Consider the following 15631-nt stretch of genomic DNA (forward strand, 5'->3'; position numbering starts at 1 on the left):
TTTAAATCTTAGGATACACAAAAAAAATTATGAATAGTAGAGGCAATGAGAAAGGGGTAAATAGAAATCTTATCACTGTGAATCATGCAATTCTCAATAGGGCAATAAATAACTTTTTTTTTAAATCAATCTTTATTGTTCATATTATTACAAAGTTTCCTTATTTCTTCCCCCTTCCACCAGGTTCCAACCCCACCCTCTGCCCCTTCCAATAAATAACTTTTTATGTATCGAGAACAGCTATATATATATATATATATATATATATATATATATATATATGTGTGTGTGTATGTGTGTGTGTGTGTGTGTGTGTGTGTGTATACACACACATACACACACACACACACACACATATATACAATATATATAGTACACAAACATACGTAAGGCATATCTATGGTATTAAAATATCATGGGGGAAAGCATAAGAAAAATAAAGGTCTAAAAAAGGTTCCAGATGAGGGTGATAATAAAAAAAGGATTGAGAAACCCTCCTATGCAAAACACATTTTTCCTTTTAATTATGTAACATATATTTATTACCTATCCCAAAAATTAAATCATAAGGTAAAAACAGTGTTTTCTAATAATATATTAGAAAGTATTATTGCGTATCATTCTTCACCCTGCTAGGAGATAGTTTAGAGATTTATACTCAAACATAAGCTGCAATATATTGTTTACTGCCTGTCTTTAGGAGTAGGGAAGACAATCTCCACATTACATGCTTTCATAGAAGACAATGCACAAAATTACAAAAGTTCATTTCTTTCTACATCAAAAACTATCATTCTCATTTTATCAATCAATGCATGTATTTTAATACTGACCAATCTCAAATCACCTTTTAACCCAAAATATTTCAGTTCTACCTCAAGTTCATCCTTAAGATTAGATTAAAATTGTATAGTTTGGTTATTAAAACACAAAGACAGTCCTATATTAGATAAAATTGTTCTTATATGCTCTCATTAAATAGACATCCTTTCATAGCTTCTATTCACAATGTCACAGTATTGATATTAAAATCTAATAAAGAACTTTAAATTTTATTCAAAATCATATAACCATTAGCAATTTTTAAAATTTTGTTTTTTAAATTGATTTTTAGGGGGAGGAAGAGAGAAACATTGATTTGTTGTTCCACTTATTTATATATTCATTGGTTGATTATTGTATGTGCACTGACTGGGGGTGGTATGAACACATAAACCCTCACAGGAAAAATTTATATATGTTCTTTTGATTAAAATAAAAAGTATATAAATTGTCTATAAATCTACACTAACAATGACTTTTGTTGTACATAAAATAGAACATTTGCAAATAATCAAAACTTGATATTTGTAATCATACCTGTCCATTTGAAATCCTTGTAAAAAGAGTGTTCTTATCTTTCAATTTTAGCTCAAGATCCATAAAAGTCAGTTTATTTGTGCTGACCTGGAATCTGTCATTAGTGAATAATGCACCAGATATTCTATTGTAACACTCGATTGGTGCAAGCCCTCTCTTCTTAGGAGGAGCACACCAGTCAAAGCTTGAATAGAACAAAATAGTAGTTAGTAAAAAGATTAGGTTATAAAACAATATAATTTCAGTAAAAATAAAAACTTACTCTTCAACAGATGTATATGGTATCAGACGTCCATTCCAAAAACATTCAAAAATAGGCCTTTTCCCTCTTGCACCTTTCTCAATTATATAACAATCCTCATCATCATCTTCATCTTTTAATTCTAGAACGCAGGAATAAGTGGTACAAAATGTTTATGGCTATCAAGTATATGAAACTTTTTAAAAGTATATGAAACTTCTACCACTGAGAAATCAATTTCTATAAGTAAAATGTTAAAGTTGCTTCAGAGAAATGGTAACAAAAACTCACGTTGTATTCTAGAAAACCTAAAGGTAGCTTTATTCTTAGTTTGTCCTCAGAAAGGAAGATTTCCAAAATGGTTATATATTACCAATGTTATTTCTCATTTAAAAGCCAAGAATTACTGGTTGGTATGCTCAGTGGTTGAGCGTTGACTTATGAACCAGAACGTCACAGTTCGTTTCCAGTAGGGGCACATGCCCAGGTTGTGGGCTCGATCCCTAGTGAAGAGCATGCAGGGGGCAGCCGACTAATGGTTTTCTCTCATCATTGATGCTTCTCTCTTTCCTTCTCCCCTCTCCCTCTCCCTTCCTCTCTGAAATCAATAAAAATCTTTTTAAAAGAAATAAAATTAATAATTACTTATATACTAATCAATGTGTTAGGTGCTACACTAGCTAATAAAATTGCAATTAAAACCTGTTTATAAAGCAAAATAATCACACATCCGAAGACACTGTGCTCTAGCAGAATCTCTCTTCCCTAGAAATATAGGAGCATAAATTCTATGCCTAAAACATAAGTTTCAGCCCAGCTGGCGTAGCTCAGTGGTTGAGTGTCAACCTATGAACCAGGAGGTCATGGTTCTATTCCCAGGCAGGGCACATACCTAAGTTGCAGGCTCAATCCCCAGTGTGGGGAGTGGAGGCAGCTGATCAATTATTCTCTCTCATCATTAATGCTTCTAGCTCTCTTCCCTCTCTTGCTTTCAGAAATCAAAAAATATATATTTAAAAAAAAAATACAAGTTTCACAATTTTGTCAGAATCAGTATTTTCACCTAAATATTAGCTGGGAAACTATGGTATCCTAGTAGCAACAAGTTTATCTAATTTGGGCAAATTAATCAGTACTACTAAATTTAAGTTTAACTTTCATAAACTATTAAATTTGTGAAGATCAGATCCAGGTGATACAGCAAAAATTATGTTACAAACCATCAAACATATTTAATGCAACTATCTATAGCATTTTATGTTTGTTAGCAATACATTTTTATATATCCACTTAAATCAGGATCAAGCATTATAATAGTATATAGCAACATCTCAGTTTTTCTGGCATTAATTCAGCCCCACAAATAAGGGCTTCTTCCCACAAAAAAACCCATCACAAGGAGTCCCTAAACAAAAGTCCCTTCACACCAAATTGCTTTGCTCTTAGAGAACCCCTCTAATCATCACTCCATTTATTGGCTCTTACTTTAAGAAATCATTTGAAGAACCTGATCTTCCTATCTACAAGCATACATATATTAGAAATGGCAAATTAAACAGGGAGTGGAGACATCACAAGAGGTAGAGTCACTGAGTAGTAACATGTATGAACACTGAATAAATAATGTTGGACAAAAAAGCAGCAGTTTCTTATTTACCCCTCAAAATACCTCCATGAAGCATGAGATATATTTTGAAAGGTAACCCCTCTCATCTCACAGATAAGGAAAACTGAGATAGGCAGTAAGTACTTTGTCAAAGTTTACACAACTGAAAGTGGCAGAGATGGAATTCAAATCAGGAAATCTGGTTACAGAACCCACAACACTAAGTACATAGAGGACGTATTCTGAATGAGAAAATTTAATATTTTTAATCTCTGAATTCAATGAAATCTAAATAATCCCACCAGGATTTTTTTTAAGTGAATGTACAAACAGATTTCAAAGTGTATCTAGAAAAGTAAAAGATTAAGAAATAAGAATTTTGTCAAATTTCCAAAATTTGTCTTGCCCTGCAGATATCAATATATAGTATATAGCTACAAGAAGGTACCATTACTCACATGAAAAATACAAAATAGCCCTAGTCAGTTTGGCTCAGTGGATAGAGCAATGGCCTATGGATTGAAGGGTCCCAAGTTCGATTCTAGTCAAAGGCACATATGCCAGGGCTGTGGACTCGATTATCACATGAGTAGAGGGTATGTAGGAGGCACCCGATCAATGATTCTCTCTCACCACTGATGTTTCCATCTCTCTCTCTCTCTCCCTCCCCTTTCTCTCTGAAAGCAGTAAAAGTATATAAAAAATAGATCTATAGTAAAGAAACCAGATATATACCCATATAGGAACTTAATATTATAAAAGTGATATTTCAAACTATTTAAAAAATCGTTAACATTCAATATAATTGGTGCTAGAAAACTGAAGGTGTACATGGAAAAGTATTAAAGCCCTACCTTATTCTATACACAAAAAAGGGAAATTAAATTTCAGATACATTACAGATCTAAACATAAAATAATTTTTTATAACTACAGGATCACTTTATAGTCCTGAGAAGACTTTCTACAATAAGATAAAATCAGAAAGCATGAAGAAAAACTAACTACAGAAAGTTTAAAACTCCTTTATAGATGCCATAGATAATGGGAAAACAATATGGGGGATATATAAAAGATTAATATGCAGTATGTAACTAAAAGTTCAGTTCAATAAGAGATCTAAGGTAAAATATGTAATGTTTCTTAAAGCCAGTGCTTTATTCATCTAAAAGTGAATATACTCAAAAGTGAAGACTTACAATATATAAATTATAAATATGTAACATCTTTAAAAGATTTGCGTAAGGAAAAAGGTTTTAATATTTATCTAGCCTTAATAGCCCAATTAACAATAATCATGAAAAGAAATAATCACTATCCTAAATCACTACACATTTTGTAGCTAAGACAACAGTTTAACATACTTGATGGAAAGCATGGATCATCAGGGTAAGTTTCTCTATCATATAAGAAAGGGTGATATCGGATAATCCCTTCCACTACACCGTCTCCTTCAACGTGAGCTTTGAACTCAAAACTATCAGTTGCTGTGTTTATATACAACGTCTGCATGTCATCTTGTATTTCCCTTAGGTTGACAATCTTAGGTGCCTTCCCTTTTTCAAACATAGAAATCTAAAATAAAAATAAAACAAAAATAATTAAATTCTATGGTGACTTTTGTTCTCAGCTATGATCCAACAAAGGAATAGGCAAATACTACCTTTATTTGTACAAGTAATAATTTAGCTGAATGAAATAGTTTACATGATTTAAATAACTATAAGTAGCATATTAGTAAAAAATATACTACTAAAAAATAGAAAGCAAAAAAAAGAGCAAAGCAAAGCTGAAAGACAGGTAAGTCATGAGCACATTTATCAAGTGTCTTGCTAGAGGTAGGAAGTGGGACAATGATGTACATGAAATTCTAACAGAACCCAACACTCAAATGTTTTATTGTTCTAAATCTTACTTCACCATTATAAGACTTCTAAAACCAAAGGGAAAATATGTCCCTTTTCCTCTCTGCTCTAAGACACAATATTCAGTAACAACTCATATCTCTATAAAAGACAAAAAAGAAACTAAAAACAAAGATTTCAGAAAAACACATTTCTAAGAATACCTCTTTGTCTGGATATCAAAATACCAAAATACATTAGTAAAAAAAAGAGAGAAGTTGTTTCTGTATTGTCTGATTTTTCTTATCCAGAGTCACCTGAACTGGAACAGATATCTAATAATTCATAATAGTTGAAAAAGGAACTTTATCTTACTTCAATATCAATGTTGTTGAAAGGTCCAACTTCTTTTGATGTATGTTTTTCATTTCCTTTTGGGCCATGAATATAGTAATGATAAATATGCCTAAAATACAGAAAAATAACTTTATACTTTTGATTCACATAAAATTATAGTTCATATATTCTTCTATCAAAAAAATCTATAACTACTAATAGCAGTACCTAATAGACATTATATCAAGCTTTTTAAAACATATATCCCATTTAATGATAAAAAAAAATCCTGAGATACAGCTATTATTATACCTCATTTTACTAGAATACATACAGAAATTGGGGTACAAGGAGTTTATATAATTTACCTAAGGTCATATAACCTAAGAGTTTGGAAGAGTGGAGGCTTCAATCCAGGCCTTTCAAAGTTTACATACTTTATCTTTCCAAGAAATGTAATTCAAAAAAACACTAGAAGGCAAGAGGCTATACTTCTACTTGTCAGGGATGTCAAGGATTAAAATATCAAGGAGTATATATAGGATTGGATATGTTTAAGATATCTGTGCAAAATGAGCACACTGCTTTATAACACTCATAGTTCCTCTCCTATAGCAGTGAAAAATCTTATTCTAATATTCCCAAACAAAAAAATCACTAATGCATTCAATATTACTTCATTAAAAAATCACTTTATTTTTAAACCACTACTTTATTTTTAAGTAAAGGTTAAAATTAACTATATTTTGGTGACATTTTTTTCAGGGCTAAAACATACCAAATCTAATTATTCTTTAAACAGGAAGTTGCAATCTTCCTTCATATAAATTTTAATTTTAAAAAAGAATTAATTATCCTGTTTAAAATACTATGTAATAAAAGAAAAATCACTAAAAATTGTGAGATATTTCTTCAGACATATCAAAAGCATTAGCATTATAATCAAAGGTAAATTACAACCATACATTAAGAGTTATTCTTTGTTAGTGTAGGTGTATGTACTAATTATATGTTTTATATAAACACATAGACTTTTTTCATATTAATAGATTTGCTGCATTCATTTGATAAACACAGAATATCTACTATGTAACAGGACACACTGGGTAAAAAGCAGCACATTAAAAAAAAGACATTCCAATAGGGGAAAGCAAACAAAAAAATAAATAAAATATATGGCATGGAACATTATGACAGATCCTTAAGAGAAGCACAAAAGGAACCTGTGGGAATGATGACATTGAATTTGATAAATTTTGGCTTATTTTTATCTAAGATGTTATAATGCCTGTGCTTCAAATATCAACCAATACATAACAGGTGACCAATATATTTACAGAATAGGGAACAATTTTAATGCTGACATCGGAGTACTAGTTACTATATTAAAAGGAAGAAAATGGGACAGGAGCAAAACAGATAGCCAAGAAGCTTCAATGTACCTGTAATATTTTCATTCTTAAAAATGGTAAGTAGAAACATGTCCTCAACCAAATATAAATACTTACGCTAACTGTCTTGTCCAAAGATGGAAATAATTTTTCAAGTACAGGATATGTTCTGGTTGTACTCCTGTGATAACCACAGCAGTAAAGCTTTTTTTTTCCTTTTCCTCTGAGATAAGACAATGTAGAAATCTTTCATCATCATTTGTAATGTGAACAGAGTCAGATGGCTGCAGAATGAATACAAATAAAACAGATTACACACAGCTTAGTTGTAATTATAGAAGTAATATTTTGTTACTCACTTGGATAGCATCAAATAAGGTGAGGACAGAGAAACTTTTATACAGACTGCTAATCTGGCAAACATAAAGGATTATCCTACCATAATGCCTAACCAATTTTAGAATCATGAAGAAAAGGGTAAAAAAAAAGAAATACTGCCAAAACCGGTCTGGCTCAGTGGATAGGACCTCAGCCTACGGACTGGGGAGACCCAGGGTTCAATTTCGATCAAGGGCATGTACCTTGGTTGCGGGCACATCCCTTGTAGAGAGTGTGCAAGAGGCAGCTAATGGATGATTCTCTCTCATCGATGTTTCTAACTCTCTCTATCCCTCTCTCTTCCTCTCTGTAAAAAAATTAATAAAATATATTTAAAAAACAAAAGAAATACTAAATTTTAAAATGCTGGGAAAAATTAAGGACACTTATTCTAGAATGGGATGAGGCCTTGCTTGAGATACCTACCACTTAATTTAGTCAAAAGCAATGCCCAGCCCTCCATTAGAATGAGCAATAAACCTAAATAGATACTTTTCAAAAGAAGACATACAGAAGGTCCAGAGACATATGAAAACATGCTCAAAGTCACTCATCATCCAAGAAATGCAAATCAAAACCACAACAATGTACTATCTCACACCTGTCAAAATGGCTATCATCAACAAATCAACAAATAACAAGTGCTGGCGAGGATACAGAGAAAAAGGAACCCTCGTGCACTGCTGGTGGGAATGCAGCCTGGTGCCACCACAGTGGAGAACAGTATGGAGTTTCCTCAAAAAACTAAAAATAGAACTCCTATTTGACCCAGTGATCCCACTTCTAGGAATATATCTCAAGAAATTAGAAACACCAATCAGAATGGATATATGCACCTCTGTGTTCATAGCAGCACAATTTACAATAGTCAAGATTTGGAAACAGCCTAAGTGCCCATCAGCAGATGACTGGATAAGAAAACTATGGTAGATCTACACAATGGAATACTATGCTGTTGTAAAAAGGAAGGAACTCCTACCATTTGCAACAGATTGGATGGAGCTGGAGAGCATTATGCTAAGTGAAATAAGCCAGTCAGAGAAAGATAAATACCACATGATCTCACTCATTTGTGGAATATGATGAACAACATAAACTGATGAACAAAAACTGATCCAGAGACAGTGAAGCATCGATCAGACTGTCAAACCTCAGAGGGAAGGCAGGAGAAGGAGGGGGTAAGGGGGAGAGATTAACCAAAGTACTTGTATGCATGCATATAAGCATAACCAATGGACACACACACAGGCAGGGTGTGTGTGTGTGAAGGCATGAGCGGGAGGGGGGTGGGGGGGCAGGATGGGGAGCAATGAGGGGATAAAGACACATATATAATTCCTTAATCAATAAAGAAAAAGAAAACTAGGATGCAGTCTGAATTCAGATGGCTTAGTACAAAGGCACTTGTGTAATAAAATCATCCTGGCCTCAGTCCACTTTCAGAGAATATCTATAGCTTGCAGAATGGAAATGGGAAGAAGGGCTTGGGGTGGGAGGGTGTTTGAAGATAAATGTTATAAACTTCTTAACTTTTACTATGAATCTATATGTGTTAAAAATTGCATGTATATATACATACTATGTATGTTGCCACATACTAAAAACTTATAAAGATAGATACTGAACTATTATGTCTAGGAAAATGACTTATTTTTTGGGTTTAATAGGCATGTATTATTACTTTCTTAATAAAACAAACCCTGCAACACCGTTCAACCATCCTTTATACTAAATCATTAATATTATAGCTACAATGTATAATATAGAATATTTTTATACACTTATGAGAGTTAGAATAGTTTAGGTTTACTAATTATGCAGGTTAATTATCCCAATATTTATCTAGTACCTTCCAAATCCTACCTATGAGTACACCCAGATACAAGGAGATACCCGAGTTCAAGATACCCGAGTTCAAGATACCCGAGTACAAATTCCATCTAGTAAGAGGTGAGAAATAAATGATTACAAAACAATGTGCCATTATAAAGATATGAACCAAGAACTACAGAATTAAGTCACCCAACAGACAGCTCAATAAGAACATTCCAGACCAAAGAGAACATGAAGGATTGGAGAGTATAAGGGAAACACACTAGTTTAAAATGACTAAAGATGAAGTTGGAAAAGCTGAATCAAGCAGTAGAAATGAGTGAAAGAGAGGGTAAACTATTTTAAAAGACAGAATTAAATGTGAATGATTAACAATTACTAACTGCTTGGTCAGGGGATGCTGTTAATTAAAAAGGGTAGTTATGAGAAGCAAAGGAGACAATATGAAAGGTTAGGATAATGTTTGATATCAGATGTACCACAAGTAAGTCACCTATGGAACCCTGGGAGAAGAAAATCCATTTGAAATTGGAAATAAGTATAACAGATGGTACTCAGCAACCCATTTACACCACCTTTTTGTTTCCCTCCTGGCTATAGATAATAGAAAAACAAAAATCACATTTCTCAGACTCCCTTACATTTTGGGTTGTGGGTGCAAATTGGGTTTTACCTAATTAGAAGCACTAGCCAAAGATTTTGAAGAGGAAAAGAAACAGCAGCCATTTCTTGAGGATTCCTGAAGGTTTTCTGTAATGATGAAAGATACTAAAAATACCATTATCTTGGTTCCAGCTTTAAGTGTAAGCATTGATACAGCACTGATTATGCCAGACATTCTGTATTCCAGTGTTGGGGCAATTGTGACAGCGAGGCTTTTCCAACTTACAGGTAAGGCAGTGTATTTCTGAATTCCAGATCCAGGTCCTCCAGCCACGTGATTATAACCTATGTTGCAGCATCCCTTGCAGGTCAACTTGGACAGTCTTAGAATCATTCCACAAGGTTTAACCTAGAGTTCATTCCTTCATCCCTTCCAATAATCATGAAAGTATCTAGCTCCCTTTACTAAATCCTTTTCCCTTTAAAGTGCTTGGAATAGTTTGTCTCCTTCACAGAGAGTTCAACCTGATTCAGTGTCTCAATCTTAACAGTCACTTAACAAAAAATAGATTTGAGAACTGTTGATATTAAGTGACGTGCATGCGCGCGCGCGCGCGCGCGCACACACACACACACACACACACACACACAGAAAAAGCAAGACCATTGGTTATATAAGTAGAGATCAAGAACCACAATCCCAATCTCCAATATCTACAGGCAACTCATACAACTTAATAAAAGGAAGATAAATGATCCAATAAAAAAATGGGGAATGGACCTAAATAGAATCTTTTCGAAAGAAGACAGAAGGCCAATAGACACATCCTCAAAGTCACTAATTATCCGAGAGATGCAAATCAAAATGACAATGCAGTACCATCTCACACCTGTCAGAATGGCTATCATCAAATCAACAAACAACAAGTGTTGGCAAGGATGCAGAGAAAAAGGAACTCTCATGCACTGCTGGTGGAAATGCAGACTGGTGCAGCCACTGTGGAGAACAGTAAAAAGTTTCCTCAAAAAACTGAAAATGGAACTCCCATTTGACCCAGTGATCCCACTTCTAGGAATATATCTCAAGAAATTAGAAACACCAATCAGAAAGGATATATACACCTCTGTGTTCATAGCAGCACCATTTACAATAGCTAAGATTTGGAAACAGCCTAGGTGTCCGTCAGCAGATGACTGGATAAGAAAACTATGGTAGATCTACACAATGGAATACTATGCTGCCATAAAAAGGAATTCTTACCATTTGCAGCAACCTCAATGGAACTGGAGAGCATTATGCTAAGTGAAATAAGCCAGTCAACGAGAGAAAAATACCACATGATATCACTCATTTGTGGATAATAAAGAACATTGTAAACTGATGAACAGAAAGATAGATATAGAGGCAGTAAAGCATCAAACAGACTGTCATATTACAGCGGGAAGGTTAGGGAGAGGTGGGGGAAATAAGAGATCAACCGAAGAACTTGTATGCATGCATATAAGCATAACCAATGGATGCAAAACACTGGAGGGTGAGGGCATGTATGGGAGTTGAGGAGGAGGGGAGTCACTGGTAAGATATGTACACATATAATACCTTAATTTAAAAAATGAAAGGAAAAAAAAAAAGAACCACAACCCCACACACATTTTAGCAAATGTGAACAGGTCAGGGATATAAGAGGAGTTGGGGGAGAGGGAAAAGAGTATGTTAAAAAGAATAAGTCAGGAAATAAAAAAAAATCAAGGATCCATTAGTACCCATGAAATGTTTGTGGGGATAAACAAAGTACAAGATACAGGAAAAACTGTCAGAAAGGATGACCCAAGAGACCTCAGCATACAGGTTTGAAAATCACTTGTAGAAATGATAAAATGAAATACTACTAAGCAAATACAGTAAGATATATAAACTGTTAATTCAAAAGGAAATAAAGAAATTTCCTGGAAAAAAGAAGAATGTTAAGCTATAGAAAAAAGTAAAAGTAGCCAATAAACATGAAAAAATTTTCAGCTCAGTAGTAATTAAAGAAAGGTATTATTTTTACCTATCAAATTGTCAACATTTTGCTGCCCTCCCCTCTTTCAAAATAAGAAAATGATCAAATAGGTACTTCCATATACTGTTGGGAGTATATTTGATTTGGGCTCAACCTTTCAGAAAAGTTGTTTTATAATATATATTATAAAGATTCATAACGTTCATAGTGTATCACAGCTGTTAAAATTCTAACGATCTATACTAAGAAAAATTATAATTCAGGCAAAATATTAAGCAAAGATATTCACAGCATTATCTTTATAATTATATAAATCAAAATAAATTATATGTGATTATACTCAAAATAATAGTTAAGATATAGTACATTCAGTCCAAGAAATACCATAAAGCTATTTAAAGTGTGTTTAATTTAAAATGTTATTTTTAAAAATGTGGTTCAAACTATAAGTATGTAATAAAGAAGTTAGTCTAGAAGAAAATTCAACTAAACATTAAGTACCTTTTTCTGGCATTTGAGACTTTTAACTTCTTTAATATTTTCTTTAAATTTTTTATATAGTTTTAGAATTAAACAATAATTCTTAAAAACCTCAAAATTACTTTAAAATAAAGATTTTAAAATTAAAAACTCTAAAGTGTTTTGAATGAAGAAAAACTGAATATAATAAATTTCACATACATAATCAAGATGCAAGTTTATTAACATTTTGCTTATTAAAATGAAAATTTGAAAGCAAATATCCAACAGAAATGAACCGCTCATTACTTTCTCTAAAGCTCTGATTTTCTAAAAGTCTATTCTTTTATCCCTGTTTTCCATTCTAGTTCTATGATTATACAACAAAGATTTAAAAACTCAGTCAGTGCAAGGAAAAAGTTTACAATCTTATGAGCACTTTCCAGGAGGCTTACTCAGCTTTCCAAAAAATAATTTGTTGTCTAAAGAATTCCAGCCTGAGAAAACATATAAATGATCACTTTTGCCATTCACATGATTAAAGAAAAAAGAATAAAATTAAATTAACTTATTTTGAAAACTCCATACTTTCAAGTTTTTTAAAGCAACATTAATATCTTAGATAGAATTAGAAAAAATATTCTTGTCCTATCACCCATACAAAGTAATACATTTACAATTAATGAGTTAAAATGTAGTGTACCTTTCTGTTTCTAATAAATCCACTATATATTGACTCATTATTTTTCTCCTTCTTCTCAAAATCTTCTTTAGAAATCAGAAGCTCGTGAACATCTTGGGAATCTGCAGGTTTGCTTATCATCTGTTAAATATTAAGAAGAATACTTTAAAAATCCCTAAAAGTTAAACTGATTAAAATATTTAGAGTCAACCTCAAAATAGTCTGATCAACTTTCATTTACAAAAAATTTTTTACTCACTCTGGCTGATTGTCCAACAAAGAAAACAGCCTGCTTGCCTCCAACACCAAAATAGGAAATATCACTATTTAAACTGCGTGGCACTGGTACTGGTCGAACATATCCTGAATGATCACTAAAATAAAACATTAAATTAATGCAGTGATATTAAAGCAGCTATTTAGGCGCAAATAGAAGCTGTTACAGCACTTTTATTAAGTGTTAATAAAATGATCCCCAAGTCAAACGATACCCTATTCAAAGATAAAAGAATCAGAGCCAGAAACTGAGACATCATCTAGTCCACAAAGAGAGGAGAGTGCAGGGACATCCATGTGTGAGAAAAAACATAATCTCCCACATGCGCTCCGACTAGGGGGTCCAACCTGCAATCCAGGCACTTTCCCTGACCGGAAATTGAACTGGCAACCCCTTGGTGCACAGGATGACACTCAACCAACTGAGCCACTCTGGTCCGGAGGATATATACATTTATTTTAATTAAGAAAATAGAAAAGCAATTCAATGTAGTAGTTAACTTTGGTGAGGGAAAAATAGAATAAGAGAGGAACACACAGATATAAGTTATAATGAATATTCTACTTATTGTACTAGGTGGTAGATTATGGTTATTCAACTTATTAAGTTTTATAATATAGACTTTAAAACAGGACTGAATAAGCTGTTATAAATCAAGAATTATGATTAATCAAGTTTTATGAACCTAATGTTTATTAAGAAAAATGAAAGGAGTAAATAGGTTCTACTACTTTAGTTACTATGGCAACACTTCTAGGAATAGGTTGAAAATACCCTCCCCTAAATATTCTCCTTAAAATAGGTATGAGGAAGTATATAAAAGTTTAGGGAGGGGAGCGCTCAGAAGTAAAACAATACATACATAATTAATCTGATTCAAAACTAAGAAACTCTGTTCTGATTAAGAATTACCCAGTCATAAATTTCCTTTTTTAACCCAAACCATCCATGCAAACCAAACCTAGGAAAATCAATGTATTTCAGCAAATAAGGCTGAAAACAAAAAGTTCTAGTAGGTTTCAAACTTGTGTGCATACAAAAAAATTCCTGTATCCACACTAAAGGGCTACATAAATATCACTTCATGAAGTAGGAAAAAAAGTAATCTAAGAACTTATGAAACAATTTTGCATCACAGAAGCAGTCCTCTGGAGAATTTAGAAAGTCAACTTCCTCAGGAATAAATTTGTATCACAGTCCATAAGGATTTCAGAAATTATCTCATTCATATTTTTTTTTAAATATATTTTATTGATTTTGTACAGAGAGGAAGGGAGAGAGATAGCAAGTTAGAAACATCGAGGAGAGAGAGTCATCGATCAGCTGCCTCTTGCACACCCCCTACTGGGGATGTGCCCGCGACCGTAATCGAACTCGGGACCCTTCAGTCCCCAAGCCGACGCTCTATCCACTGAGCCAAACCGGTTTCGGCCTCATTCATATTCTTATATAAGCAGGTATTATATCTTTGTCAAGTAAGAGTATTTGATTTATTAGAAGAGAGAAAAGCAAAACCCACATTGAAACAAGTAATAAAAAAGAACAAAAGAAATGATCAAATTAGTTACAGAAACTAAAAGCAATCTAAGTGACTTCCAGGAATTATGGTAGAATGACTACATATGTGAGCGTTTATATCTATTGAAAACAACTAAATTAAAATAGGATGCCAGAATGTTACACACTATTTCTTTAAATTCAAGTGAATAAATATATGTCACAAAGTAGTAAGTGAAACTCATCTTAATATGCAGAAAATACTGAAGACAAAGGAGCTTTTTCTTTAGAAAAATTAGGGGGAAATCCTGTTGAGAGGTAATTTCTGCAACCTAAAAGTGGCATGGGAAATTATCATGTAGCATGACCCATTTTTATTTTCCCAAAAATGGTTCCTTAAGTTGAGGAAACCTATTAATTTCTTTTTTTAAAAATATATTTTATTGATTTTTTAACAGAGAGGAAGAGAGAGGGATAAAGAGTTAGAAACATCGATGAGAGAGAATCATCGATCAGCTGCCTCTTGCACGCCCCCTACTGGGGATGTGCCCGCAACCAAGGCACATGCTCTTGACCGGAATCGAACCCGGTACCCTTTAGTCCAGGGGTCCTCAAACTTTTTAAAGTGGGGGCCAGATCACGGTCCCTCAGAGAGCTGGAGGGCCGGACTATATGAACTACTAATTCCTACTGTAACACCTCGGCTGCGCTCACTGCCCAAAAAACCTGGTGGGCCGGATCAGACTCCTCTGCGGGCCGCATGTGGCCCACGGGCCGTAGTTTGAAGACGCCTGCTTAGTCCATAGGCTGACACTCTATCCACTGAGCCAAACCGGTTTCAGTGAACCTATTAATTTCTGAACAAGGTGAAAGTGCAGAAATTAGCACTGATCCAACACACACTTGATTATAGTCACCCAGAAGACCTCACTAATTTTAACCTTTCTTTCTTCCAGAAAATAATTAAATGAACACATAATATAACTATGTTCTAGCTATCTAATTTAATTTCCAAGACAGTGATCATAATAGTGCCCAAGTCATGAGAAAATTTTCTAGATTCATGTAATGTTCTATATCTTAATAGTGGTTTTGGAATACATAGTATTATGTATCAAAATTG

At 33.4% G+C, this 15631-nt stretch overlaps 1 protein-coding gene across 14 annotated transcripts in view; it reads right to left on the bottom strand.

Annotated features, from left to right (window-relative positions):
- The window catches only part of SMCHD1 (structural maintenance of chromosomes flexible hinge domain containing 1), a 112699-nt gene that overhangs the window by 84443 nt on the left and 12625 nt on the right, over positions 1-15631 (bottom strand). For 13 of the 14 annotated variants that reach the window (XR_006740367.1, XR_006740366.1, XR_004984289.2 and 10 more), the window contains exons 6-12: positions 12994-13108; positions 12756-12875; positions 6894-7060; positions 5425-5515; positions 4570-4780; positions 1622-1742; positions 1360-1543 (exon numbers count right to left, since the gene is read on the bottom strand). Coding sequence is in view for 11 of the 14 variants with exons in the window: in XM_045574892.1 (XP_045430848.1) it covers positions 1360-1543; positions 1622-1742; positions 4570-4780; positions 5425-5515; positions 6894-7060; positions 12756-12875; positions 12994-13108 (1009 nt within the window). In the remaining 3 variants the exon portion in view is untranslated. The remainder of the gene's footprint in view (positions 1-1359; positions 1544-1621; positions 1743-4569; positions 4781-5424; positions 5516-6893; positions 7061-12755; positions 12876-12993; positions 13109-15631) is intronic. The other variant, XM_036417733.2, reaches the window with a different exon arrangement.

Source organism: Pipistrellus kuhlii, unplaced genomic scaffold (assembly GCF_014108245.1).
Source record: "Pipistrellus kuhlii isolate mPipKuh1 unplaced genomic scaffold, mPipKuh1.p scaffold_m20_p_6, whole genome shotgun sequence".
In the NCBI taxonomy this organism is placed as follows: Eukaryota; Metazoa; Chordata; class Mammalia; order Chiroptera; family Vespertilionidae; genus Pipistrellus; species Pipistrellus kuhlii.